Below are 25,951 nucleotides of genomic sequence, written 5' to 3'. Positions count from 1 at the left end.
TAAAGCATGGGACTGTTCTGTTTAGCAAGCTGCTGTAAACAATACGTGAACATTTTACCTTGGGAAGCTGCGGGATTAAGATGGATCAAAGGTAACCAGCCATTCTGGAGCTACGCCTCCTCCCTTCCTCAGATGTATGTATTTGTTTATGTATACCTCACTTTTCCCCCCAGTGGGGATTCCAAGCAACATCAGAAATTGTTCTCCTGACTCTGCAAGGTCGATGAGGCTAAGAGAAACTGAGTGACCCAAGGTCCTCAAGAGGGCCTCCATGGCAGAATGGGAATTCAGGTCAGGGCCACCCAGATCCTAGTCTGGCATTCAAACCACTGCACCTCACTCGGTCTCCACACTGTTGCCTTCGTTGTTCTTTGTTATAAGTCCAGGCCCTTTACATTGAGTAGGAAATTTGCCTTTATCAACAAGGAAATTCGGGCTGCCAAGTTCCCGCCAGGGGCAGGGGATCCCCCAGTTTGGTGGACCGCAACCTGCCAGCAGGGAGGAGACTGCTGGGGAATCCCTGTCCCCCAAAGAGTCCTGTTGCCCTGCAGCGTGTGCGGTGCCCAGAAGTGATCACGCCTAGCACATTGCATGGGGACGCTCTAGGAATTCGCAGGAAACACTATGGTTTCATGCAGGGTTGCTCTAGCAATCCGGGGGGGGGGGGGATCTTCCAAATTGCTAGAGCATCACTGTACAAAACCATAACGTTTCCTGCAAAATCCTAGAACTTCCCTGTGCAATATGTCTGGTGTGATACATCACTCCCGGGTGATGTCATTACATCGCACACGCTGTGTGTGCATGAAAAAAGTCTGTGTGTGCAGCTGCAGGGGATTTGGCAACCCTAAAGGAAATGCAGCTTTTGCCCCTTAAGGAGTACATTCTAATGCTGCCCGTTTTTCTTTCTTTCTTTTTTTCAGAATTGCGAAAAACCAGTGATGTCAACTGTTGTTTATCCATAAAATCAAAGTTACAGAGAGAAAATGGAGAGGTATGGGATTGCTTCATTCATGCAACTCTTGTGAATCTATGAGCAGAATGCAAGTGAACAGGATGCTAAATCAGAGGGAATATGTCTACCATGTCAGTTTAAGTTAAAGGTCTGCGCTTTAATCTTAAAGGTCTGAGCACTCGCTATTGGAATGGGGACAGAGAGCAAGCCCCAATTGTGCAGCAGGGCGATTTTGAGCATACAGAAGCCATGTACCCTTTAGAGCTTCTACGTGGAGCATCTGTTTTGACCCGATAGTCTACGGTCATAAATAAAAGATTCCTGCTCAGAGAAAAGATAGCTTGGTTTTCAGCCAGTAAAGGACCCATTAGATTCGATGGATTTTTAGAGACTGGTTCCAATATCAATGAAGCTGTTATGTGTGTGGTGGGAGAGTTCTGAACAAAAAAAATTGGAGAGAACTGAGTCCTGCGACAATATAATGAAACAATAAATGCCATAGTTAAAACATAAATATAAACTATCACTAAAACCCAGATGTAAATACTAGAAACAGTCTCACAACGATCTGTGGTACCAATTGATGCCTCTACTCCTGGATAAACTCTACATATGCACAGTAGATAGTAGCTAATACTGAGGGAGATGGGCAGATAAGAAGAGCAATGCAAGATGGAAGCAAGCAGGGGGAGGCCAATACTAATAGATCTCCACATCTCAACCATAGGCCTGGCAGAACATCTCCATTTCACAAGCCCTGCAGAACTCCATTAAGTCTTGAAGGGTCTAGATCTCTCTCTTTTTTGGAATCTATAATTTTTAATAACTTTTAGCAATTTCAATATAAAATACAATAGCACTAACATCTGATGAACATTCATCAAAGTAGCTGACCGTAATCATAACACACCTAAGCATACAAGCGGACAATGTTTTATGTTAGGAGATGTCAGAGATGGAATTCTAGCAGGAGTTCCTTTGCATATTAGGTCACATACTCCTGATGTAGCCAATCCTCCAAGAGCTTACAAGGCACTTTTTTGTAAGCTCTTGGAGGACTGGCTACATCGGGGGTGGGGGGAGGGGTGTAGCTTAATATGCAAAGGAGCTCCTGCTAGAATTCCACCCCTGGGAGATGTTGATATAGAATTCAACTTACTGTTCTACATGTATACTAACTCTGATTGAGGCTAAGCAGACCTCCTTTGGGCTGGGGATCACTAGCAGATGTTGATCCATAGAGCATAATGCTCTTTGACAAACATACTGGGAGAGACAGTCCTGAAGGTATATTAGTCCCAGACTTCATAGAACAGGGGTGGCCAAACTGGGCTCAGGAGCCACATATGGCTCTTTCACATATATTATGCGGCTCTGGAAGATCCCATCTATCTATTGGCTGACTTGAAGAAGGTATTCCTCTCTTTAAATCACTTCTCCAAGCCAAACCAGCCAGTGACTTGGAGAATGCATTTAAAGTTAAAGTTGCTTTCTTTCTGTCTCCCCTCTTCCCTTCTATTTGTCTGCCTGCCTGTTTTCCTTTCTTTCTTTCTTTCTTTCTTTCTTCCTTCCTTCCTTCTCTCAAACATCTGATGTTTATTCTCTGTGGCTCTTACATTAAGCAAGTTTGGCCACTTGTCACAGAGCTTTAAAGGTTAAAACTAGAACCTTGAACTTGATTTGGTATTCAGCTAGGAACCAGTGCAGGTGGTGGAGCTCTAGTTGTATATGGGTGTTCCTGCACTCTTCATCATGCCCACTTCATCAGTTATCTTAAAGGTGCCACTGAACTCAAACTTTGTTCTATCATTTTATCAATTGATGTAGTGGGGTTGATCCAGCCATTCTCCTTTTTCGGGGCTAAGAAGCCATCCACCATCCTTAGTGGCTCTTCCTCCAATGGAAGATCAATTTCATTTGGAGGGAAGCTCTTTAAGTCTGGTCGAAGGCTTCAAGTTTGAGTCAACAAAAAAGGTGGGGTATAAATATTTTTAATAAATAAATTTATGCCCACCTCAGAAAGAGGCGATTTTGTCCTGGTTCAGTTGAGAGGGAGCATAACCCTCCAGGCCCTTTTCTGGCAAAAAATATGATGCTGCTCTGCAACTCTCCCTTTCTTCTTGGTGGGAAATGGGGCACAAGTCGTTCCCAGTTCTCTTCTCAGCCTGATCTTTTACTTTATGATTCTATCATCACTAGTGACGCCGCATTTGGAAAGGCTCCTTGGTTTATGTGAACTATAAATATTTCAGCATGCTGCTCCTTTGTTAAGGTCACTTACAAGGAGAAAATAAAATAAATCCATATTTTGCTTCAAAAAACGGGTGGGTGCAGAGAAAAAAAAATACAACCCACATGTTTTAGGGTTTGCTTGAACATTGGCTGACAATATGATTTTCCTCTCAGCCACAGAAAGTGAGAATTTGAAGGTAACTGTAAAAAAGTCAGATTAGGTTCACAAGCCATGGAAATTGCTGGCAAATGGAATGTGATTCTGAGCAGAAGTGGTTTTTTTCCCTCCCATCTTCTAGTCACACACCTGATTTCTATTCAATTACAGGCCTGTGTACAAGACATGAATGAAAAATGTGTAATAGCCTGGATCAAAGAAATGACTGTGATCAAAGAGGTGAATATGGGCAATAGGATTCTAAACAATACAGTAGCACAGTCGTTATCTAAACCTTACAGATACAGTGGTTGTTAGCAAGGCCTCTAATACATGGTGTTGGGTTTCTGTGGAACCAGATTTAAATTGCAGCCCTGGCTTTCTATATTTCTGATTATCCAGATAAAGAAACAGAAGAATACTATTTAGCAGATGGCTCTTCCTGCCCAAAGAGCCAGGTTGGTTGTAGTAGTTAAGAGTGGCAGACTCCAACCTGGAGAACTGGGTTTGATTCCCTTAATATGAAGCCTGCTGGGTGACCTTGGTCAGCCACAGTTCTCTGAGAGCTCTCTCAGTCCCACCTACCTAATGGAATGTGGGCAGAGGAAGAGAAAATGATTGTAAGCTGCTATAAGATGCCTTGGATAGTTAACGGCAGGGTATAAAACCAACTCCCCTCCTCCTCCTCCTTTCTGGTATACAGAGCTCTTTCAGTTGAAGAGTGGGCTCTACAAAGTATGTGGAGGCTACAGGTCAGCAGACTTGACCAGAGGAAACAGCGAGTGGAAGAGACTGGGGGGGAGGAGCCGCAGCCTAGCATCTCTGCCTCAAAGAGCCTTACTACTGGTTGCTAGCAAACTGGGAGGTCAACAGAGGTGGGAATGCCAGTCATGCCATGGCTGAGATAGGGTTGGCAAGTCCCTCCATCGTTACAGCAGGGGACTTGTTCCTTGTGCGCGCTTTGTACACCCGGCATGATGATGTCACCCAGAAGTGACATCATCACACCAGGAATGCTGTAGGATTCATGCTAAAAACTCTATGGTACCATAGAGTTTTATCATGATTCCTAGAGGGTCTCACTGGAAACACTCTAGGATTTGCAATAAAACTCTATGGTACCACAGAGTTTTTAACGCAAGTCCTAGAGCGTCCCCAGCACGATGTCCACAGTGCAATGAAATCACTTCCAGGTGACGTCATCGCACTGGGGACGGTGCACATCGATGGGTTTTTGGGGGGTGGGGTTTCCCCCGGCAGCCTGCTCTCTGCCGGTGAGTTGGAGCCCTCCCGGGCGGGGAATGCAAGGCTACCATCTGGCCTGACCTCTCTTGCATGGCCATGAGTCTCCTCACCTGCCCTCTCAGCAGTGTCTATCATGAGTGGGTATTCTCCCATCTGGGAGATATTCTCAGCTTCCACAGCTCCCTCATGACTCAGCCAGGGTGGATGAGCTGTCTCAAAAAGCTTCTGCTTCTTCTGAGGCTCTTTGATGGTCTGTTATATATTGTTAGACATGATAGAGGGGAGGGGAAGGGGTTTACTGAAAATAACTGAGGTTAAAGTATCCTAATGTATAGTGACTCTGGTTTGTGTAACAAAACTCCTATATTTATGAGTTCTGGATTCAATCTAAGATTGCTAGCTAAAAGTTAGGAAATACCTGGAGATTTTCATGGTGGAGCCTGGAAAGGGTGGGGTTTGGGGAGTGGAGGGACCTCAGGAAGGTACAATGCTATAGAGTCCACCCTCCTAAAGAGCCATTTTCCAGAGGTGAATTGATCTCTGTCATCTGGAGATCAGTTGTAATACCTGAAGTTTTCCAGAACCCACCTGGAGGTTGGCAACCCTAACATTGGAATGGACACCCAGTTTCTATTGTCTATTTTCTATTCCACTACCCCTACATCTGTGCCACACTAAATTGCCTGAATGCTGATCAACGTTGAGTCTCTTTAGTAAGTGCATGTGGTTGCTAGGGGCAACCCTTAAGTATCCACAGAACAGCAAGATTTGGGTGTTAATTTAAGCAACATCTCTCTGGTTGGCATTCTTCACACTAGAGGGTTGAAGGGCTGCTCAGGCATCATGTAGAAGGTGTAGGGGTTTTTTTGGTTTGTTTTAACATATATTTGGGATAAAATTGTTGGCATTTCCCTGATATAAAGAGACATGAGGCTTGCAATGCATCAGCAAGTCAAATGAACTCATGGTTCATTTGGATAGCCTAGGGTTTCTTTGTTTGTTTTTTTTAACCAAAATAGGCTAGTGCCTTTTGTGTAAAGTGTTTTGTTGTTTAAGTTTACTCCATCCATCCCCCACAGCTGGGTGGTTGTTCAGCGCCTGAAAAGCTATGTGTGGGAGAGACACAAACATCTGGTACTGCTATGCTATGGACCTTCACAGCATTTATTAAACGGCCATGGCATTCACAGGGCATACCCACGGATGCCATAATATCTAGTTGTACCCTTTGAGGAAACTGGAGGAGACCCTTGGGGTCACACAAGCACAGAATTGCAGAGCTCTCTATGAAAAATTACTCCTCTAAAAGTCTTTCCTGTTGGGCCTTTTGATGATGAACTGGTATTTTCTTCAACCAGCCTCCCCAAAGTCAGTGTGGTAGTGGTAGAGAAAAGCACCCCCCAACCTCCCCCTCTATTTCATTTCTTTTTTATGTTTATATTTGTGCCAGTGGTCTCTGGTTTTTTTCCTCTTGATTCAGTGGATTTGATTGCATTGTGTACACATGGTATGCAGTTTTTATATGGTGTTGCTTGCTCTTTAAATGCACGTAAACTTGGATCTTATGAACAAATCCCTTGCCTCTAAAACTTTCTTTTGTGCAAGAGAAGTAAAATCAAAATGGGGATTTGAAGGCTGGAAAAAAAAATCAAGGATGAGAAATTTTAAATCGAGGCAACAGTCCTTTGGAGGATACGGTGCTGCCTAGAGTTGCTAACTGCCTGGAGACAAAATGTCCCGTCCCATTAATAAAAGCTCGATGGGATGTTGTTTACCAGATGGTGCTGTTTACCTGCATGCCAGAAAAGCTTTGGCTGCCCATTTCTACGCTTGAAGCCTCTACTTCTTTGCACAAGAAGCGATTAAAATGTGGAATTTGCTGTCAGAGGATGTAGTGATGGTCACAGGCATAGACAGCTTTAAGGGGATCGGACAGATCCATGAAGGATAGGTCTGTCAGTGGCTACTAGCACTAAGGGGAATCTCTGAACCTCTGTGACACCAGTGCCAGGAAGCAATATCAGGGGAAGGCATTGGCTTCATGCCTTGTGGGATTTCCATAGTGACTCGTTGGCTGCTATGTGAGATGGGATGGTGGACTAGATGGGCCTTGGTCTGATCCAGCTGGGCTCTTCTGATGCTGCTGGAACAGAACATTTTGTTCCAGGCAACCCTAGGGCTAACTTGCCACAATGGTCTGTCTTTCTCTAGTTCACAGCTGAGAAGCAGCAAGTTAAAAGGTATCATTCATCCATTTTATTCTGTCCTTCCTCTTCTTCCTCTCCCCCCACCCCTTTCTTAAATCAGGAGTCAAGGCACAGCAGTGCGGTTGAAGAGGATTCAGAAGGGGATAATGACTCAGAAGAGTTTTACTACGGAGGGCAGGTAGGAATGAATTATTAAACCATCTTCCTATTTATTATTTGGAAGATTTCTCAGAGAGCACAGAGCCTGGTCATCTCCCCCATTCTTTCCGGGCCTGACAGTTTGCTTTAGGGTCACTACTGATGTTGTCTTTTTAACTTTGTAGGCTCCTGGTTTACAGAGGTAGTAGACTGAGAGTGCCTGTAGAATTCAGGAGTGATTTAGCAAAATCTGTGTTCAGTGGGACTCGTTCATTCAGTGTAGTGCCAGAAAGCTTGTACATTTGGGGGGAAGAGGTGTGTTTGACGCCGGCTTGACTCTTAAAATGTGAGTGTGTGGATATGAATTTTATGTATTGATCCTTAACATATTTACTTGGCAGTAAATTCTGTTAAGCTTTTAACAGTTGAGGACCAGGGTACTTAAAACATCACTTAATCCCATTTGAACTTGCCCATCAGTTAAGATAATCTGCAAAGCCATTTTCTGTCATGACCCCATCTTCCAAGATGACACAGCTGGTCACTGGGGAGAGGCTGTTCTCTGTAATGACACTCTATTTATGAAGCTGCCTCCCAACAGCTGCAAACCTGGCACTTTGCTTTGATAATTTTAGATGACTGGTTAAAAAAACAAAAACCTTTCTCCCACTCAGACATTTAATTTGGATTCTGTTGATCTGTGTTACTTTGATTGGCTTTGGCGGTTGGTTCGTTTTATTGGCTGTGCTGGTTACATGCTGCTAGCCACTGTATGTGGTGTTAATTAATTGTTTTATTGGAATTTTATTTTTTATTTACTTTGCTTTTAAAGACCTGAATTAGTCAATTTGGGGGCTGGGAGCTGACTCATAAACCTTGCATATGTGGGAGAGAATTTTTTTACTAAATAAATAATTCAAGTGTAACTCCATTTGCAAGTAAGGGTGTTTACAGTTGTAGGTTTTGCAAAATCATATCCCAGCCAACCTTTGGGTTGAATTCCACCCAGGGCTTTTTTTGTAGCAGGAACTCCTTTACATATTAGACCACACACCCCTGATGTAGCCAATCCTCCTGGAGCTTACAAGATTCTTAGTACAGGGCCAACTGTAAGCTCCAGGAGGATTGGCTACATCAGGGGTGTGTGGCCTAATATGCAAATGAGTTCCTGCTACAAAAAAACCCTGATCCCACCAATCCATTCCATTAGTTAAAGTTCTTTTCTCCAATGGAATAAGCCTTCCTCCAGTTCTAGAGACTGCTGGTGTGTTCACACACTACACTAAATAATGTGTTCTACATTGGGATTTTTACTGTGTAAGAATAGCAAAAATCCAGATGTAAAACACATTATTTAGTGTAGTGTGAACGCACCATGCCTCTTACATCAGGGTGGGGCTCTCTCCATCAGAGAAAAAAGAGTTTCTGCTAGTGGAATCCATGGAACCCTTTGTACAACCTGTTAGGCTCAAAAATGCATACCATTGAATTTCAATGTTAGAAAAAGTCAGTTATGTAACTTTTTCCCTCTCAATACAAAATAGCAAAAGTCCATTTTTGGAGTTTTGAAGTCTGATTCACCTTGAGATTTGCTGATTATTTAAAAAAAGACTACATGCCTTTTTCTCTCTTTTTCTCGCTCTCTTGGGGAATTCAGAACACTAGCACACCCCCTTCTGAAGAAGAATGAAAGTGCTGTCCCTTCTCTAGTGTCTTTTGTGAGAACAATGAAAGGTTTAATTAGGGCACTTGCTTCAGTTTTCCTTTCTGGTGCTCAAAAGTCATTTTTCATACTTTATGCCCTTTGTAAAATATATATGTAACTAAATGTCAGTGAATTTCAGTAAACATTACAGACGCGTGTTGCGGAGGTGGCCTTTTTGAGAAACTGCTCCAACCACTAAACTGGTGCCTTTTAGTTGACTTTTGTTTGACTTTGCTTCTCTATCTTTTAACCATGTCTTACTTTATATCCATGCCTTTCATATAGGCATGTTGTCTACTTGATTCTTACAATGTTTCCTGAGGTTAGAATCAGAGAGCTGAAAAGGACCCCAAGGATCATCTAATCCAGCCCCCTGAACAATGTGGTATATTCACAGCTACCACCCTCCACTCCCCCAGTGACCCCTCCTTTATGCCCAGAGGAAAGCAAGAAACCTCCAGAATCCTTGGGCCAATATGGCCTTGAGGAAAATCACTTCAAAGTGGTGATTGGCATTACCTTGGACATATAAGAAAGAGCCGCTTGAGCACTAGCTCATTCCTTCCTGCCCTCCCTCTCACAATCTGCCTAAATTTGTATTGACTGATAGAATCAGCATTGCTGTCAGATGGCCATCTAGCCTCTGTTTAAGAACCTCCAAAGCCCACCATTTCCCAAAGAAGCCCGTTCCATTGAGCAACTGCCTTAACTTCTTCATAATGTTTAGCCAAAAACATTTAATTTCAACCTGTTGGTTCTGGTCCAACCTTCTGGGGCAACAGAAAATAATTCTGTTCCATCCTTGATATGATGGCCTTTTAAATACTTGAAGATGGCTATCCTATCAACTCTTAGTCATCTAGTCTCCTGGCTAGACATACCCAGCTCCTTCAACTTTCCTTGTAGAACTTGGTCTCTGGACCCCTCACCATCTTTGTTGTTCTTTTCTGGACATGTTCCAGCTTTTCAGCATCCTTCTTAAACTGTGGTGGCTAAAACTGAATACAGTATTCCAAGTGAGGTCAAACTGGAGCAGAAGTAGTCCAGCTTCATATGATCTGAACATTATACTGCTGTTGATGCAGCCCAGAAATGCATTTCAATTTTTAGCTACCATATCACACTGCTGAATCATCTTCAGTGTATGAACTCAGGCCCTTAAATCAGTTTAGCATGTACTACTACCAAGACATGCATGTACTACTACCCCCATCCAGGGATTTTTTTTGTAGCAGGAATTCCTTTGCATATTAGGCCACACACCCTGATGTAGCCAATCCTTCAAGAGCTTTCAGGGCTCTTAGTACAGGGCCTACTATAAGCTCCAAGAGGGTTGGCTATATCAGGGGTGTGTGGCCTAATATGTAAAGGAGATCCTGCTACATCCTGCCCTCATCCTGTGATTATGCATTTGATTTTCCCTATCTAAATGCAGTACTTTACACTGATCTCTGTTGAAATGTATTTGATTGCATTAAAAAGTTCCTTTTTGTCATTGGGTAGCTATAGCACCATGGTTCCAAACTATGCCCATCTCATCTTTAGAATGGTACCACTAAGGTGATTCTTGTACACAAATAGTATCATCGATTTTGATCACTGTTACTGCAGCGTCCATCTATGAATTGCAAGGAAGAAACTCACTGGAAAGTTCACTCAAGGCTGACCATTAATAATGTTGGAGGCATAAAGTTTTACTTTCTGGCTGTAATGTCTCTGATGTGTTTAGAGCGGCCAGAGATTCACTGCCTAGGCCTGGAAACTTAGGAAGGAATTTATGGACTCCCATGTAGTTGATTGCCAAGATGATGGTTTTCTTTTGTATTTATTTTATGTTGCATTTACAGTTGCAATTTAATGTTCTACTTTTATTATCTTGTTGATTATTTATTAGCTGCATTCTCCATAAAAAATGTCCCTGTTAGGCTTACGGTAAAACAAAACAAAATATGCATTATAAAACCACTAAATGTGCTCATTAATAATATTGGTGAGCTGGACCCAAAGGTGCCCTTTTTTGAAGAAAAAAAAATGAAGAAATCCTGTGAACAGAAAGGCAACTTTGGCTATAACCCTGTGGTTTGGAATCAGTCCGGTAAAGTCAGTAAAATCATGTTGTAAGTGGCTAAAAACATTGACTGTGACACAAATAAACACAGCAAGCCTTTTATTGCCTTTTTATTCCATTTATAAAAGAATGGAAACGGAGAGAATCATGAATGTCTTTTTTGAAGTATTAAACTGTGACAGACAGATAACAAAACTTGCCTGGGTCAGACAAGATGTCCCATTATATAGTGCAGTGTTGTGCTGGCTCCAACTGCGGTCAGACATTTGCTTTGAGAGGTTCACAGGGAAAGTTTGAAGGTGGCGCCTTTTTCTGTCCATGAACTGGTTGGTGAGGCCTTTGTTTGTGTATCCATTCTTATAAAAAATCATTATTGAAATGAAGTGATTTCCACAAAGCTTCCACAGAGACCCAGCGTGGTATAGTGGTTCAGAGCAGCAGACTCTAATCTGGAGAACTGGGCTTGATTCCCCAATCCTTCTCCTCAGGGTGACCTTGGGCCAGTCACACTCCCAGAGTTTGCTCAGCCCCACCTGCCTCACAAGGCACCTGTTGAAGGGAGAAGAAGGGAAGGCGATTGTAAGCCATTTTGAGACTCCTTTGGGTAGAGAAAAGTTGGGTATAAAAGCCAACTCTTCCAATTAATTTTGGTCCATCATTTCATTGATTTTACTTGAATAAGTGAGTTTATTTACATCTCTAGTTTATACACTTTCCCTCCAGTTCTGGAGGAATTGAACCAAGGGAAATAGTAATAAAGTGGACACTTGAGTGAACAAAGCAACAATTACATTTGTCCTCAAGGAACACAGAATTAATACAGGATGAATATTTGGCTGTTGTTAGATGATCAAATATTAAGAGTGTTTGAGTATGCTCTGCTACCTCAAAATATATTTGAAGGCAGGGGGAAAAGAAAAGAAACAAGTGATCAATTTTTAAAAGGAACATTCAAGAGCAAAGCAGTCCGATGGGTTGGGTTTTAAGATGGGATTTTAAAAGGCAGAGTTGGAAGGACAAAAACAAGGTCTCAGGTTTAGGGGCAAAATCCTAAAGGAGCCAAATAGAAGAAATCATTCTGTGAGAGAGGAAAGAGGAAAAAACAGGGAAAGAGGCATACCCCAAGAATTAATCTTATTATTTAGAAGGCTGGAGTGAAATTTCAGGGATCCTGAGATGAGTTGAAAACAGAACAAACAAGAATGGATGGAGCCTGGGCATATGCAGTTTGTTGGTGTGTAGGTACTGTACCCATATTGCCTGTGGAGGGGGGAGTGTTTGGTTGCCAATGGCCAGCATAGGGCTGTCAACTATGGGATGGGAAATTCCTGGAGATTTAAGGTGGTGCCTGAGGATGGCAGAGTTTGGGCAGAGGACGGAACCAAAGCACGTATGTGACACCATAGAGTTTGCCCTCCAAAGATGTCTTTTTCTCCAGGTGACACATGAACACACAGGAAGCTGCCTTGTACTGAACCAGACCCTTGGTCCATCAAAGTCAATATTGTCTACTCAGACCAGCAGTGGCTCTCCACTTTCTCAGGCTGAGGCCTTTCACATCGCATCCTACTTGATCCTTTTAACTGGAGATGCCAGGGGCTGAACTGGGGACCTTCTGCATACCAAGCAGATGCTCTGCCAGTGAGCCACAGCCCCTCCCTTGAATAGATCTCTCCTGATTTGAGATCAGGAGTTGTAATTCCAAGAGAAGGCCAGACCCTGCCAGGAGGTTGGCAACCCACAGCCAGCATGCTCCGCTGGAAGCAGGAGGTAGGGCCAGCACGATCATTTCTACTTAAGATGTCTGTGACTATATTGTATTTACAGAGCTAATAGTGATGTTGTCCTGGTTGGTGTGAGCCCGGAACATTTCTAAACAACAGTACACACTGAAGTTTACACATGGGTCCAATGTAGGGATGCCAATCACCAGGTAGGAGCAAGAGATCCCCCGGTTTGAAGGCTCTCCCCCTGCTTCAGGGTCATCAGAAAGCAGGGTGGGGGGGGGGAGCGGGGCACTCCATTATTCTCTATGGAGACCGATTCCCATAAGGTATAATGGAGAATTGATCTGCGGATATCTGGGGGTCAGGGAGGGGACTGTTTTTTTTATGTAAATGCACCAAATTTTCAGCACAGCATCGAGTGCCTCTTCTCAAAACACCCTCCAAGTTTCAAAAGGATTGGACCAGGGAGTCCAATTCTATGACCCCCAAAAGAAGGTGCCCCATCCTTCATTATTTCTAATTGAGGGAAGGCATGCAGTCCCTTTAAATGTGATGGCCAGAACTCCCTTTGGAATTCATTTGTGCTTGTCACAACCTTGCACCTGGATCCACCCCCAACTCTCCTGGCTCCACTCCCAGAGTCCCCAGATATTTCTTGAATTGGACTTGGCAACCCTAGTCCAATGTGAGATTTTAGCTGGAACGCCTCTTTTATCCAATGCCTTCTCCTAGGGGTTTACCAGTAGAAGTCTAGTGCAATGATAGAACAGCAACACAAGATTGAGTCTAACTTTGAATTAAAAGATGTTGTCCTGGTTCAGTATCCAGAGATACAAACAATGGAAACCAAGGTACTATGGGATAAACCGTGCAGCCCTGCATAACGTTGACCTGTGTTTGGGCTGAATCTGAATACTCCAGAGAAGATGTTGCTGCCTGTGGTACCCGTGAACACTCTGGTGCCCACCAACACCTTTTCTGGTGGTTGCAAAGTGTTCTTAGAAAGTGGATGGACCCATGTGGGGCTTTTGCCCAGTAAGACTTGTGATTGGCCTTAGGAGATTTGATTGACTTCGCAGATTTTTTTGTTTAAAAAAAGTTTTCTTTGCAGTAGCTGCCACCAGAGCACAAGAACCTTCACTATGGCTGCTAACAGACTGGCACTTTGGGCCAACTTTGGGATGCCTCTGAAATCAGCCCAAAAAATCCTTCCACAAAAACTTCTGACACCCATCCTTGTCCCATCCTCACCCCGTCCTTCAGCCTTCGCAGTGCAACTCAAAAAGCTACCACTTCCAAAGTGGTAGCAAATTTTTGAGTTGCACACCAGTCGCCTTCTTGGCATCTGGAAGTGGAAGGTCACAAGCAAGGTGCTTTGGTGGTGTAAAACTGCCAAGCTGCCCCAAGTCGCATGCACACATATGCGTGCACATGCACAAGGCTACTGATAATGTATGGGGAACCTGAGTGATGGGAATGGTGCACAACAGCCATCTGAACATAACCATGTCACCCTATGGATGGGATGGGGACGGCTTGTGGGGGAGCATGTGGAGGCTTCAGAATGGCTCTTTTTGAGCTGTCCCGATTTGGGATGCCTCCCAAATGCCCCCAAATGCCCATCTGTTATCAGCCAAAGTGACCCAAAGTAAGCTGTGGCAGCTGTTTTATGGCTGGCTCCACCTCCTACAGCAGCTATTTTGTGGCAGCCGATTTGTGGCTGTGCCCACCACACTGCATGAGAATCCAAAGTTGCCTGCAGGCTTGTAAAGGTGTTGGTGGGCACCACAGCACTCACAGGCACTACATTGAGGACCCCTGGTCTCAGGTTCTACCTTCTAATGTCTTTAAGAGAAGTTTGACTGTCAGAAATCAAACCAGTGAAACTTTTCCTGGCTTGAAAACAAGTTATGCTAGGAACTTCATCTGCAATATTCCTGTTCGTAAAGCCAGGAAAGTAAATGTAGCCAGCATCAGTGTAGTGGTTAAAGTGTCAAAATGGGGTCTGCGAAACCCAGGTTTGAATCCTCACTCTCCCTTGGGAGCTTGCAGGGTGACCTTGGGTCAGTCACATTACTCTCAGCCTAACCTACCTTTCAGAGTTGTTGTCAGGATAAAACTGAGGCAAGAGAAACAACATAAGCCACTTTGGGTCTCCACTGGGGAGGAAGGCAAAATATCAGTAAAATAAAATTAAAATAAATAAATAAAATGAGTTTCGGAAAAAGCGTGATAAAACCAGGGCTTTGGGTTTACCCACTTGATTGTGGGATAAAGTCTATCATGCCTTTAGAGTCAACCCAAAATGTGTCATGTTTCCAAAGTCATGCCGAATGAAAAGTGAGGTATGTATTAAGAGAGAGAGAGAGTTATGAATGTGTCCTTTTGTTTTGTTTCCATAGGTTGTAATTGTAAGCTTTTTCATTTCATCAATTTTTTGTTGCTGATACTCTCGATTAGTTTGTAATTTTCAGGTGGTATTGAGGACTTTCAAACAACATCTTTATGTTATACACTATGGGCATGCAGCTGGTGCAAAGCAACATGGTGTGGGTTTAATTTGGGGGGTGGTTCACAAAGAGGAAACAGAGAAATGGCAGCCTTGATTCAAAGAAAGGAGAAGCAAAATCAAATCAAGGATTTTCAAATTGAAATTACAACATTTAATAGCATCCCTGGTTAAATACAAACTATCTTGTCTAGGTAGTCCATGAGATAAAAACGGAATAGATGTGTGAAGAGGAGCTGTAAGGAATTATAAAGTGGCATCAGGGAAGACAAAAACAATTTATGTTGATCTTTAATAAAAGGGTTTCTTTACTATGGCTAATCATCTGAGCAGAATTGTTCAGTAGGTATACTTTCCTTTTCCAGAACAACTGAAAAAAAAAGGTATAACATGTCTCTGTTTAGTGGTGATCTCTTCTAAACTCATTTTTTTTTCAGACGCAAGACAGTAAAACCTTTTATCTTAGCAAGTAATTCCCTTTTCACCACGACAATCTTTGTTCAATCTCTCCATTTATCTGGAAATAACAAGGGATCTGCAGCTGTGTCCAGGCAGAAGCATTTACCTTTCATTTTCAGCCACGTTGTTCCTATAGAGTTTTGGGAAGAGAAAAGTCTTTCTGAGCCACTGCTATCCTAGTAGGGATATGCATTTAGTTTAGCTGAGTTGGGGGGTGGGGTTCTCTTTCTCTCTCTTTTGCGGGGTTTAAAAGCTGAATACAGATTTGAGAATCTGATTTGGCTACTGATATAGCTGAACCCGAATAAAAGCTGATATTATGTGGCTTTTATTCAGGTGTAGCTTTGAGAAGGCATTTCAAAAAACCGTGGTCTCTTTAAATGCCTTCTGAGTTCACTTGCTGAGTTGCACTGCCTCCACTGTGGTGAGACAACTTGGAGAAGACATTTAAAGAGGGTCTCTTTTAATGCCTTCTCCCTAATGCCTCTCCTTTTCCATCAAAAGCAGTGGAGGAAGGAGACACCTTCTTTGGGAGTCCATAGAATTGGACCCCCTGGTTCAGTCTTTTTAAAACTGTAGGGGTGAGGAGAGGCACCAGCTGCTATGCTGCAATTTGGTGCCTCTACCTATAAAACAAAACAAAAAAAAGAACTCCCCTAGAGCTCCAAATATTCTTGGATTGATTCTCCATTATACCCTATGGGGACCATTGACTATAATTGTCCCCTTAGGGTATAACGGTGCTGGAAAATCTGAATACCATAGTGGTATTGGGATTCAGAAATATCAGGAAATACCTTTGGGGGGGGGGGGGTTGATGGTGTTCAACATACCCTAACCTGAAATATACTGGTTTTTTGGGGGTGTGTGGGGGTTGCACACAACTATACCCAAGACCCTTTCAATCTAGTGGCAAGGACTGAACCTGGGATCTTTTGCAGTCAACAGATGTGGCATACTACTGAAGGCCCTCATCACAATGAGTGAACATGTGCAAAAACTACAAACCATAGACCCCAAGAATGGTACATGCTTGAGACTAATATCTTCCCTTAAAGATAATCACCCTAAATTCTTCGATCAAGTGCTGTTCATTGGCATATTTGTACAGATTCCTTTTCCAAATTTCTGCTTGGATCAGGAGATGGTGCATCTAGTTTGACCTCCATGTTTAGAAGTGCATGTTTAGAAGTGCATGACCTCCATGTTTTGAAGCTGGTTCTGTTCCTAGGAATAGTGTCTGGAAAACCCTTTTGGAAATGTTAAAGCTATGCAGGCATTCCCTGTGTCCCATGTATGCTGATTTTATTTTTCCCATTTGAGTCCTTCAGTGTATCCAAAACTGGAGGCTGCAAATAAGAATTCTCAAACAAGGCAGCAGCTCTCTCTTCATGCCTTACAGCAAAGTCAAACAGGCTATCTATAGATGAAAAGAAATGCCTTTGCACATTCTCAGACTGACTGATAACCAAAAACTAGATGGAACGAGTCTGACAGACTGACAGATCCTTGTGCTTATTCATCAAGACAGTTCCAAAACCTGCAGAGATAGAGTAACACATACACAGATGGCTGCTGCTTGGAGAGATACCTCTTGCTCAGATCCATGACCCTCAACAGAGCTAGGGAGAAATTTTCAGAAGGTCTATGCAGAAACAAGCCTTATTTTATTCAATGAAGATTACTCTCAGGAAAGTATTCTTAGGATTACAGCCCTTGTTGCTTCTCCAAGTTTGTAATTTTGATACCCAAACACCTACTCACAATGTCACTGGAACAGGATGGAGGATACCTAGAAACGAAGGTCTGAATCAGTGCTAAGAAGAAGAATTGCAGATTTATACCTCGCCCTTCTCTCTGAATCAGAGACTCAGAGCTTCTTACAATCTCCTATATCTTCTCCCCCCACCCTGTAAGGTGGGTACAAACACCCTGTAAGGTGGGTAGGTCTATGAGGGCTCTCACAACAGCTGCCCTTTCAAGGACAACCTTTGCCAGAGCTATGGCTAACCCAAGGCCATTCCAGCAGGTGCAAGTGGAGGAGTGGGGAATCAAACCCGGTTCTCCCAGATAAAAGTCTGCACACTTAACCACTACACCAAACTGGCAAAATGGAGAGAAGAGGGGCTTGCCAGTGTAAAAAAAGTCCTCCCAATTTTAAAATTATTTTTTCAGAGTATCCTTGGAGAAGTGGATGGCTGAAGCTCCTTGGCTTTGACTATAATGCACAATGTAAATATCTTGTCCCCCCCCCCAATTGAAAGCAGGCTGAGAATGAATGTTGTGATGGCTGAAAGACTATGGCAAAATATGATGGATGGAAGCAAAGACTCAGTTGAAATTCCAGTATGTGACTGTCGCAGATATACTATCAAAGTTAGGGGATGCCTTAATTCATAATACCTACTTTTTTGGCACAAGCCCCATGGCGCAGAGTGGTAAAGCTGCAGTACTGCAGTCCAAGCTCTCTGCTCACGACCTGAGTTCGATCCCAGAGGAAGCTGGATTCAGGTAGCCAGCTCAAGGTTGACTCAGCCTTCCATCCTTCTCAGGTCAGTAAAATAAGTACCCAGTTTGCTGGGGATAAAGTGTAGATGATTGGGGAAGGTGATAGCAAACCACCCCATAAAAAGTCTGCCATGAAAACGTCATGGTGCGACGTCACCCCAGAGTAGGAAATGACTGGAAATGACCTTTTTTTGGGGGGGGGGTTAAATTGAGTTAATCTGTAAGTGAAGTTTCTGTAAAACCAAAATGTTTTTCATCCTAGAATATAGCTAACACACCAGAACCTCTGGATCTCTGTGCTGTCGAAGTAAACCAGGAACTGACTTCAGTTGCAAAGATGAGTTCAGTCATTCACTTTGCTGAACTGCTCTTTAAACATTTGTTGAGAACTGATAAAAAGGTGCTCAGCTTGAAAGGTTTAAAAATCACTAATGGATAGTATATTACAAATATAGATCATGCCTGGTTTGCTTATGTTATGATCATAGAATTTGGATATTTTTCTTATACCTATGTGGAGTAGTGGTTATAGAGTTGTACTTAGATCCAGGAGACTCGGGTTTGAACCCCCAGTTTACCATGGATGCTCTCTGGGTGACATTTGGCCAGTCTCTCTCAGACTTGGAATTATATGAGCTAACCAGAAAGATCCCAGAAGACCAAGGAGATCCAGGAAGAAAACCTCCTCTTTCAGACTGGGGAGTACACAAATGATCATTGCCGGAGTCACTTGCTGCCAACCTCAGCAAGTGAATAAGCAAGTGGCCGGGAGAACACACCATTTTTCAAAGGCTGTGGAGTCACCTGCTGAAGCTTCTGGTCCTTGTTGTTGCTGCTGCAGGGAAATGAGTAGCAACCCCAACTTAGTATAAAAATGAACAGCCATTTCTCTCATGCCTTGTCTCTTTATCCTTCTACATGACAACAGCTGCTGTGAGCAACTATTGCCTCTTGCTGTTAACAGTGCTGAGTGGAGGCAAGGCACGGTAGCTGTCATTTGTCCTCTATCTTAGAGGAAGTAGGAGAAAATGAGGATGGAGCTCTCCTAGCTGACATCATGATCAGACCTCGTAGCAGAGGAATGTGACCACCCTGACCTTGGCACTATGGGGTGGAAGGAACAAATCCTCCTAAATCCTACTTCAGAACCAGGAAAGAAGGCAAATGACGTCTACAGTGTGGGTGTCCATGAAAGCACATACCTTAAATTAAACTTCGTTGGTCTTAAAGGTGCCATTGGACTCTAACATTATTCGACAACTGCAGACTGTTCATTTTGGGAGAGAGGATTGTGCCCAGGACTGGAGCTAACCCCAGTAATTGTACTTTGTTGTATTTGTGTCCCACCTTTCCTTCATCATAGCATTTAATGTGATGGACCTATGGGTGATTACAGATCGGCACTTTGGACCAACTCAAAGACACCTCTGAAATCGACCCAAAAAATCCTTCCACACTCAAACATCTGCTGCCCGTCCTCGTCCTGCACTCACCCCGTCCTCTGGCCTCCGTAGTGCAACTCAAAAAGCTACCACTTCCAAAGTGGTAGCGAATGTTTGAGCTGCATGCCAGTTGCCTCCTTGGCATCTGGAAGCGGAAGGGGCACAAGCAAGGTGCCTGGGTGGGGTGAAACCACCAAGTTGCCCCAAAGTTGCATCCGGCTTTTAAAAAATAAAACTGTTCAGTGCACACATGCTTTCACTGCTTTCACTATTTCCCCTCATTTCCCCCCCTGCCGTTCAGCTGAGTAGCAGTGGGAAGGATCACTGGGAGACAGGAGGTCTCTCTATTCCAGCAAAAAACATGACAAACCTGCATTAGGCATGGTTGGTAGATGTTGGGAACCAGAGCCAGAGAGGAGCTCCAGTGCTGGCCCCAAACTACCACAGAGGTGGGGCACAAAGGCAAGGCCACAGCCACTCAGTGGGGACATGAGGAAAACTCTCCAGAGACATGGCTGGTGGTCACTGCAGCTGCAAGGCCTGGCTTCTTCAGGCCATCAGAAGCTGTTGGCAAGCTGGCAACACTGCAGCTTTAAACTCTGGCAGTCCAGAAACCAAAGCCATGCCTGCAGAGCTCAATGGTGGCCTGATGAAGTCAGGTCAGGGAAGCTGTCCAAGAACAGTTGGGCAGAAGGAGTTGCAGGCTATTCCCAAACTTTTTTCCAGGCAACACCTGGGATTGACAGGTTCCCCATGAACCAGAGGAAGGGGGAGGGTCTTGCAGGGACTGTGAGGAGCTATTTATGCTCCTTCAGCCCAGAGCCAAGGAGAGCATCATCTCGGCTGCTCCTCTTTCTACAGAGATAGCTCAGGGAGAGCAGGAGAGTGAAGGGATAGTCATGATGGATCAGGTAAAGATTCAACACTTGCCATCCCAAACCAAGGGCCCTGCAAGGGTGGAGGGTGAACTCAGTATGTCTTATGGTGACCTCATCTCTGAGGGGGCAGAGGTGCAACACTTCCGCTCAATGAACCGTCAGTGTTGGGCTGCTGGATGCCCTTCCATTTGCACTGGTGCCTGGCCACCTTCTTATTGTGCATGCACTCCTGTTAAGCATGGTAGGCACATGACTGTAATATCTGGAATTACTTCTGTCAGGGTCTCTCAGTTCTGTTCTTTAATGTTAGAATAATTAACAAACCTGTACTGCAGTTCTTTGCTGGCCCGCCCCAAATTATCATCGATTACTTTTAATCGCACAATCAAGGCTCAAGCCAAGTGATGCTAAATGTACTTTGAATATGATTAAGTGCCAATTACTTGTTTTTAAATATCAAATCATTATACCTTAATAGGAGAACCATATACTATTCCAATGAAAAGCCAAGTCTGCCACTGACTTATCATTGGGGAAACTGTACTCCGATATCTAAAAGCAGGATTGGACATTGTTGCTTGGTGATTTCATTTCTGTGAGATACAAGACTGCTTTTTAGCCCCAGTTAGGTTATATTAGTATAAATTGAATCTCTGTTGACTTCAGTGGAGTCTTGATTTTTATGGGACTTGGCTGATGAATGAGCTATGGCTCAGTGGTAGAGCACCTGCTTCACATACAGAAGGTCCCAGTTTCAATCTATCGGTATCTCCAGTTAAAAGATCTGGCAGTAGGTGATGTGAAAGGCTTCAGCCTGAGACCCTGGAGAGTTGCTGCCAGCCTGAGTAGACAATACTGACTTTTGATGGACCAAATAGAAGGCAGTTTAATTCATATTTTCTCTCTGGTCAGGATGATGAAAGAGAAAAAATTAGTTCTTGAGTCTAGTGACACAGTCAAAATATGTAGCAAGTTCAACCTAGAATGGAATACCAGTTTGTATAAATCATGGGTGGCCAAAGTTGCTTGACATAAGAGCCACATAGAATAAATATCAGATGTTTGAGAACTGCAAGACATGGACAAATATTACACTTTACAATATAACCATGGAAGAAGGAGACTTTAAAAAAACAAAAAAAAAACTGAGAATAACAGTCTCCATAAAACCAGAATAGGGAAAGGTTAGGGTTGGGGGTTTTTTGCACTAGTGGAAGAAGGAAACACACATGTACCATATAAATCACTGACCACCATTTGCATCATTATGCATCTCTCTTTGCTTTGACACCATGTTTGATAAATACAGCTTCTACAAGAGCTATGAAACTAAAGGGGAACCCTGTGCAGCCCTCTTTAATTCTGTCCCTCCTTCCAGTGGCTTTCTTGGCTCTTGAGCTCTCTTTCCCCACTATAGGCCTTTGGGCGACCTCTGTGATGAAGGAGATGAGCTTGCAAGCCTATTTCTCCCTCCTTCCCCACTCCACACATGGCAGAAATAGTCACCTACCTACAGGTCAGTGCTCAGAAGCAAGCTAAGCTCCCAATGCTAAGCATGCTTACTTGAGAGTAAGTCTGCATTGTTCCTCCTTGACCTCCAGGAGCCGCACACTATGTGTGAAAGAACCACATGTGGCTCCCAAGCTGCAGTTTGGCCTCCCCTGGTATAGATTTCATCAGGATTGGATGTGTCAGAAAGCACAATTTACTTCCTTGAGGAGTTCTTCTGATGCTTGGAAGGCAAAACCAGATTCTGCCAAATGAGCACGTCAGTTGTATACGGCCACTTTCTCAGCCTAACTTTCTTCACAGGATTGTTGTAAGGACAAAACGGAAGAGGGGAAAACCATTTTGCAAACTGCTGTGAGTCCCTACTGGGGTAAAAAGCGAGGAATAAATTCCTGGAAAAAAATAATAAACAGATGAAACAACCTTCCTGTCTTCTCATTGTAACTGTAGCCTTCTATGCCTCTCTCCTGACTGTCCTTGTGTGAGTCAGCGGTGGGGGGGAGGGGAGCAGCATGGTCATCTACATTGGGGTGGGATCCATGGGGATTTCCCTCCACTTCACCAGGAACAAATGTCGTTCCATAGACTGAACTGCTGGTAAGTTAACAGAACAACAATTCAGGGTTCTGGTGAGAAGGGGTAACCCTTTGAGCATGTTTGCTTAGCTATAAAAGGGTAAAACACAAGTCGCTTCCGACTCTGGACAGCTATTTTTCTCTCTCTATGACATGTTTTAAAATATATTTTAATAGTAAAGCAGATTCACATGCAGAATCATGTTGTAATATGTCACTTTCAATCTGTCTGGGAACGTGTGTGTGCCCTCCTCCCCCAGCATTCTCCAGTGATGTTGTAGTTATGGATGGAATTTCATTCTGTTGTGGACCCGTTCAGCTGAGATGTGTTCGCTCATCACTACTGAAGACACTGCAACATAATGAAAAGTATCGCTGTGACGGTGGTGGCTTCTGCTTCCTTGGGTGTTTTTAAACAGAGACTAGATGGCCATCTGACAGCAATGCTGATTCTGTGAATTTTGCAAACTGGCAGAGGGAACTGTGCTAATAGAAACCAAAATGAAGCACAATGCTCACAGTCTCAAAGGCTGAAAATGTAAAACATCTATTGCACAGTGAAATTTAAACTCTACTAACATTGGGTTGCAATGAAACCCCCATGTACATATTCCTTGCAGACTCAGAAGGAAGGAATCTGTACGTGGGGGTTTCATGGTAACCCAGTGTTAATGTTTAAATTTCCTATACTATTTTTCACTGTGCAATAGGTTTTTTACGTTTTCAGCCTTTGTGACCGTGAGCATTTGTGCTTTATTTTGGATTCTGTGAATCTGGCAAATTACGAGAGGAAGGCAGGCAGGGTTGCATCGGTGCTTAGTTCTTACATGCCCAGAGAAAGGCTGGTCTCCACTTTGGGGTCAGTCAGCAGTTTTTCTCCAGGCCAGTTTGCCAAGGGATTCTGGAGGTTTTTGCCATCTTCTGGGCATGGAGCAGGATTGACCATGCATTGCTTGGGTGTGGCCTTTACCAAGGCATACGCGCCAGGTACATCTATTCTTTGTTTGAGGGATGCCTGGGTTCTCTGATTATAAAATCAGGAATATGCTGCTATCAGATTCTAACCCCCAATTTACATCTAATTGTGCCAAATTCTTGGCGGCAGCTAGGAGAATTCGTGAGGATTATGTAACGAAGAGGTCTTGAAACTGTTTTTAAATTATTTTTGAATATTCCCAAGCTTGTATTTTACTTTACCTTCATCTCTGAGTACTCTGTATACTACCATAAATGCTATTGAAACTGAAACAAATGTTAATCAGTGTATTTTAGTTAATATTTTACTGGAGCTGTATAATCTTTTAATTTTTTATCTGCATTTTTAATATCATATCTTTTACCTTTTTAGGTCCCTCTAGATTTTTACAATTTTTCTGGGGGTGTTGTTGGTCTGCATTGTGCTGTGTATTTGCTCATGGACCGTAATAAAGCAAATTGAATCGAATTGGAGTCACTGGGGATATTATGTGGGGGGTGGGGTGGTGTTTGTGAAGTTCCTGCATTGTGCAGGGAGTTGGACTAGATGACCCTGAAGGTCCCTTCCAATTCTATGATTCTATGTCATGTTACTTAAGGTTGATAGGAGCGGTGACTTTCTAGGAGTTGTGGTAGGGCAAAGTTTCTAAGATACTTTTTGCATTATTATATTTCATGCCTTACACATTGTTTTCTTTGCATTACTTTTTGATTCTGTAATCAGTCTTACTGCAGTGTGTGTGTGTGTGTGTGGTGAGAGGGAGACGGAGAGAGAGAAATGAATTATCTCTGTTACAGAAAAAGGAAGGATCATGCCCTAATTTGGTTTGTGGTCTTGGTTGAGGTTTGTTGATGTTATGAGCTAAGGACCCTACTCCTATAAGGTGAAATTCCTTCTCCTTTCCCCCTTCCAGCCTTGTCCCCTAATACCTTTTCCTCCACATTAATTCATGGTTTGCAAGTGATCAATGGTCTGAGGTCCACCACAGTAGACCAGTCACACCAGGAAACAAAGGTGTTATGTGGCAGGGGGAGAGCCTTTTTTTAGCCTACCATTTTTGCAGTACTGTAAACATGCCCCCTTTTCCCCTCTGCAGGTTAGTTACGACGGAGAACTTCACAAGCACCCACAGCTGGAAGCTGACTTGGCTGCCGTAAGAGAGATCTATGGGCCGAATGCAGTATCTCTCAGGTATATTTATTGGGGTTAAATTGTCTCTAGAGAGGGAAGGCAACTTGGAACAACTTGAACTCATCAGATCTTGGAAGCCAAGCAGGGTCAACCCTGTTTAGTATTTGGATGGGAGTTCTTCAAGGAAGACTACAGAGGGAGGCAATGGCAAACTACCTCTGCCATTTGCTGGGATTGCCATTAGTCAGCTGTGACTTGATGGAACTTCACAAACACACACAAGTTATCTCTGTTACAGAAAAAGGAAGGACTATGCTCTGATCTGGGTATCCCAGGGTAGCCTGATGTCATCAGATGCCAGAAGCTCTAAGCAGGGTCAGCTTGGGTTAGTATTTGGATGGGAGACGATTAAGGAAATGCATGGCCACACAACACAGAGGCAGGCAAAGGCAAGCCACCTCTGTTCATCTTATTTTGAAAACCCTATGGCAGGGGTGTTAAATGTCCGGCCCACCCAGGACTTTAATCAGGCCCACAGGGCTCTTTTCTCCCCCTCCTTCCCCTCCTATCCTCACCCTTTGAAGCTCCAAGGCTGACAAAGTTCCCTGTTCTTTTTGCCTTGTCTTTTTTGGCTGCAGCAGGAAGTAAAGCTGCAAGGAAAACATGGAATAGATTCTCCATTAATGTCTTTGTACCCAGACAGATAGGGCCCAGAGACCGCATTTTCCTTGTAACTTTGTCTATGCTGCAATGTGTTTCATTGGAGTTGAGATCAGTTTCACTTTCAGCATTCCTCAGTTTATGCTTCCTGGAGTTGTGTCCTTGCAAATAAAGGGTTGACGCTTTGAGCCAGCTTGTCTCTGCTGAATGGTCCTGACCTAGTGAGTACTCTAACCTAGGAACCCACAAGCAAAGGGAGATGGAGAGAGCCATTGCTAATTGAGTAGGAGAGCACTGGAGAGCCATTGCTAATTGAGTAGGCACAGGGACAGGAGGTGGGGGGGGGGGAGAGAAGCTTGCAATGTCATTTCATTGTTTTCCCAGGCTCAGAGCACTCTATATTTTTAGTTTCTGCTGTGGTCCTTGTGCTTTTTCTTGATGTTTTATTTTTAAAATTGTATTGCCAAATCCTATTATTCCCCCGCCTTTCCATTTTAAACAAAATATTGCAAGAGTTTAAAGCATGTATGTGTTTTAAGTTTTAAAAAATCATATTTTTAATTTTGTTTGTCTGTATCTTTTATAAAGTTTACATCTCCGCTACCTCACATTACATTTTATGACATATGTGGCCCATCCCCACAAAGTCCTATTTGTGTCAGATCTGGCATTCCTAACAGATGAGCTAACAACTGCCCTATGGGGTTGCATAAGTTGACTCTGACTTGGTGGCACTTTCCAACACCCCCTCATGCCTTGTCATTTTCTGGAGGGGCAAAATCAAACTGAATGGGAATCCAATTTCTGGGCTTGTAAAATATTATTCTTAAACTTGTACTGACAAATGCTTTCAACCCTTTCAGAACTTTT

The 25,951-nt window shown here is 43.4% G+C and overlaps 1 protein-coding gene across 1 annotated transcript in view; it reads left to right on the top strand.

Moving 5' to 3' along the window:
* Positions 1-25,951, top strand: part of PARP8 (poly(ADP-ribose) polymerase family member 8) — a 215,665-nt gene that overhangs the window by 132,271 nt on the left and 57,443 nt on the right. Inside the window, exons 5-7 of the mRNA XM_060236017.1 lie at positions 924-994; positions 6,897-6,974; positions 24,387-24,481. Of these exons, the coding sequence (XP_060092000.1) occupies positions 924-994; positions 6,897-6,974; positions 24,387-24,481 (244 nt within the window). The remainder of the gene's footprint in view (positions 1-923; positions 995-6,896; positions 6,975-24,386; positions 24,482-25,951) is intronic.

This window comes from Heteronotia binoei, chromosome 4 (genome assembly GCF_032191835.1).
Source record: "Heteronotia binoei isolate CCM8104 ecotype False Entrance Well chromosome 4, APGP_CSIRO_Hbin_v1, whole genome shotgun sequence".
Classification (NCBI taxonomy): Eukaryota; Metazoa; Chordata; class Lepidosauria; order Squamata; family Gekkonidae; genus Heteronotia; species Heteronotia binoei.
Note: the sequence above shows the minus strand (reverse complement) of the source record. Positions and strands in the feature narration are given on the sequence as shown.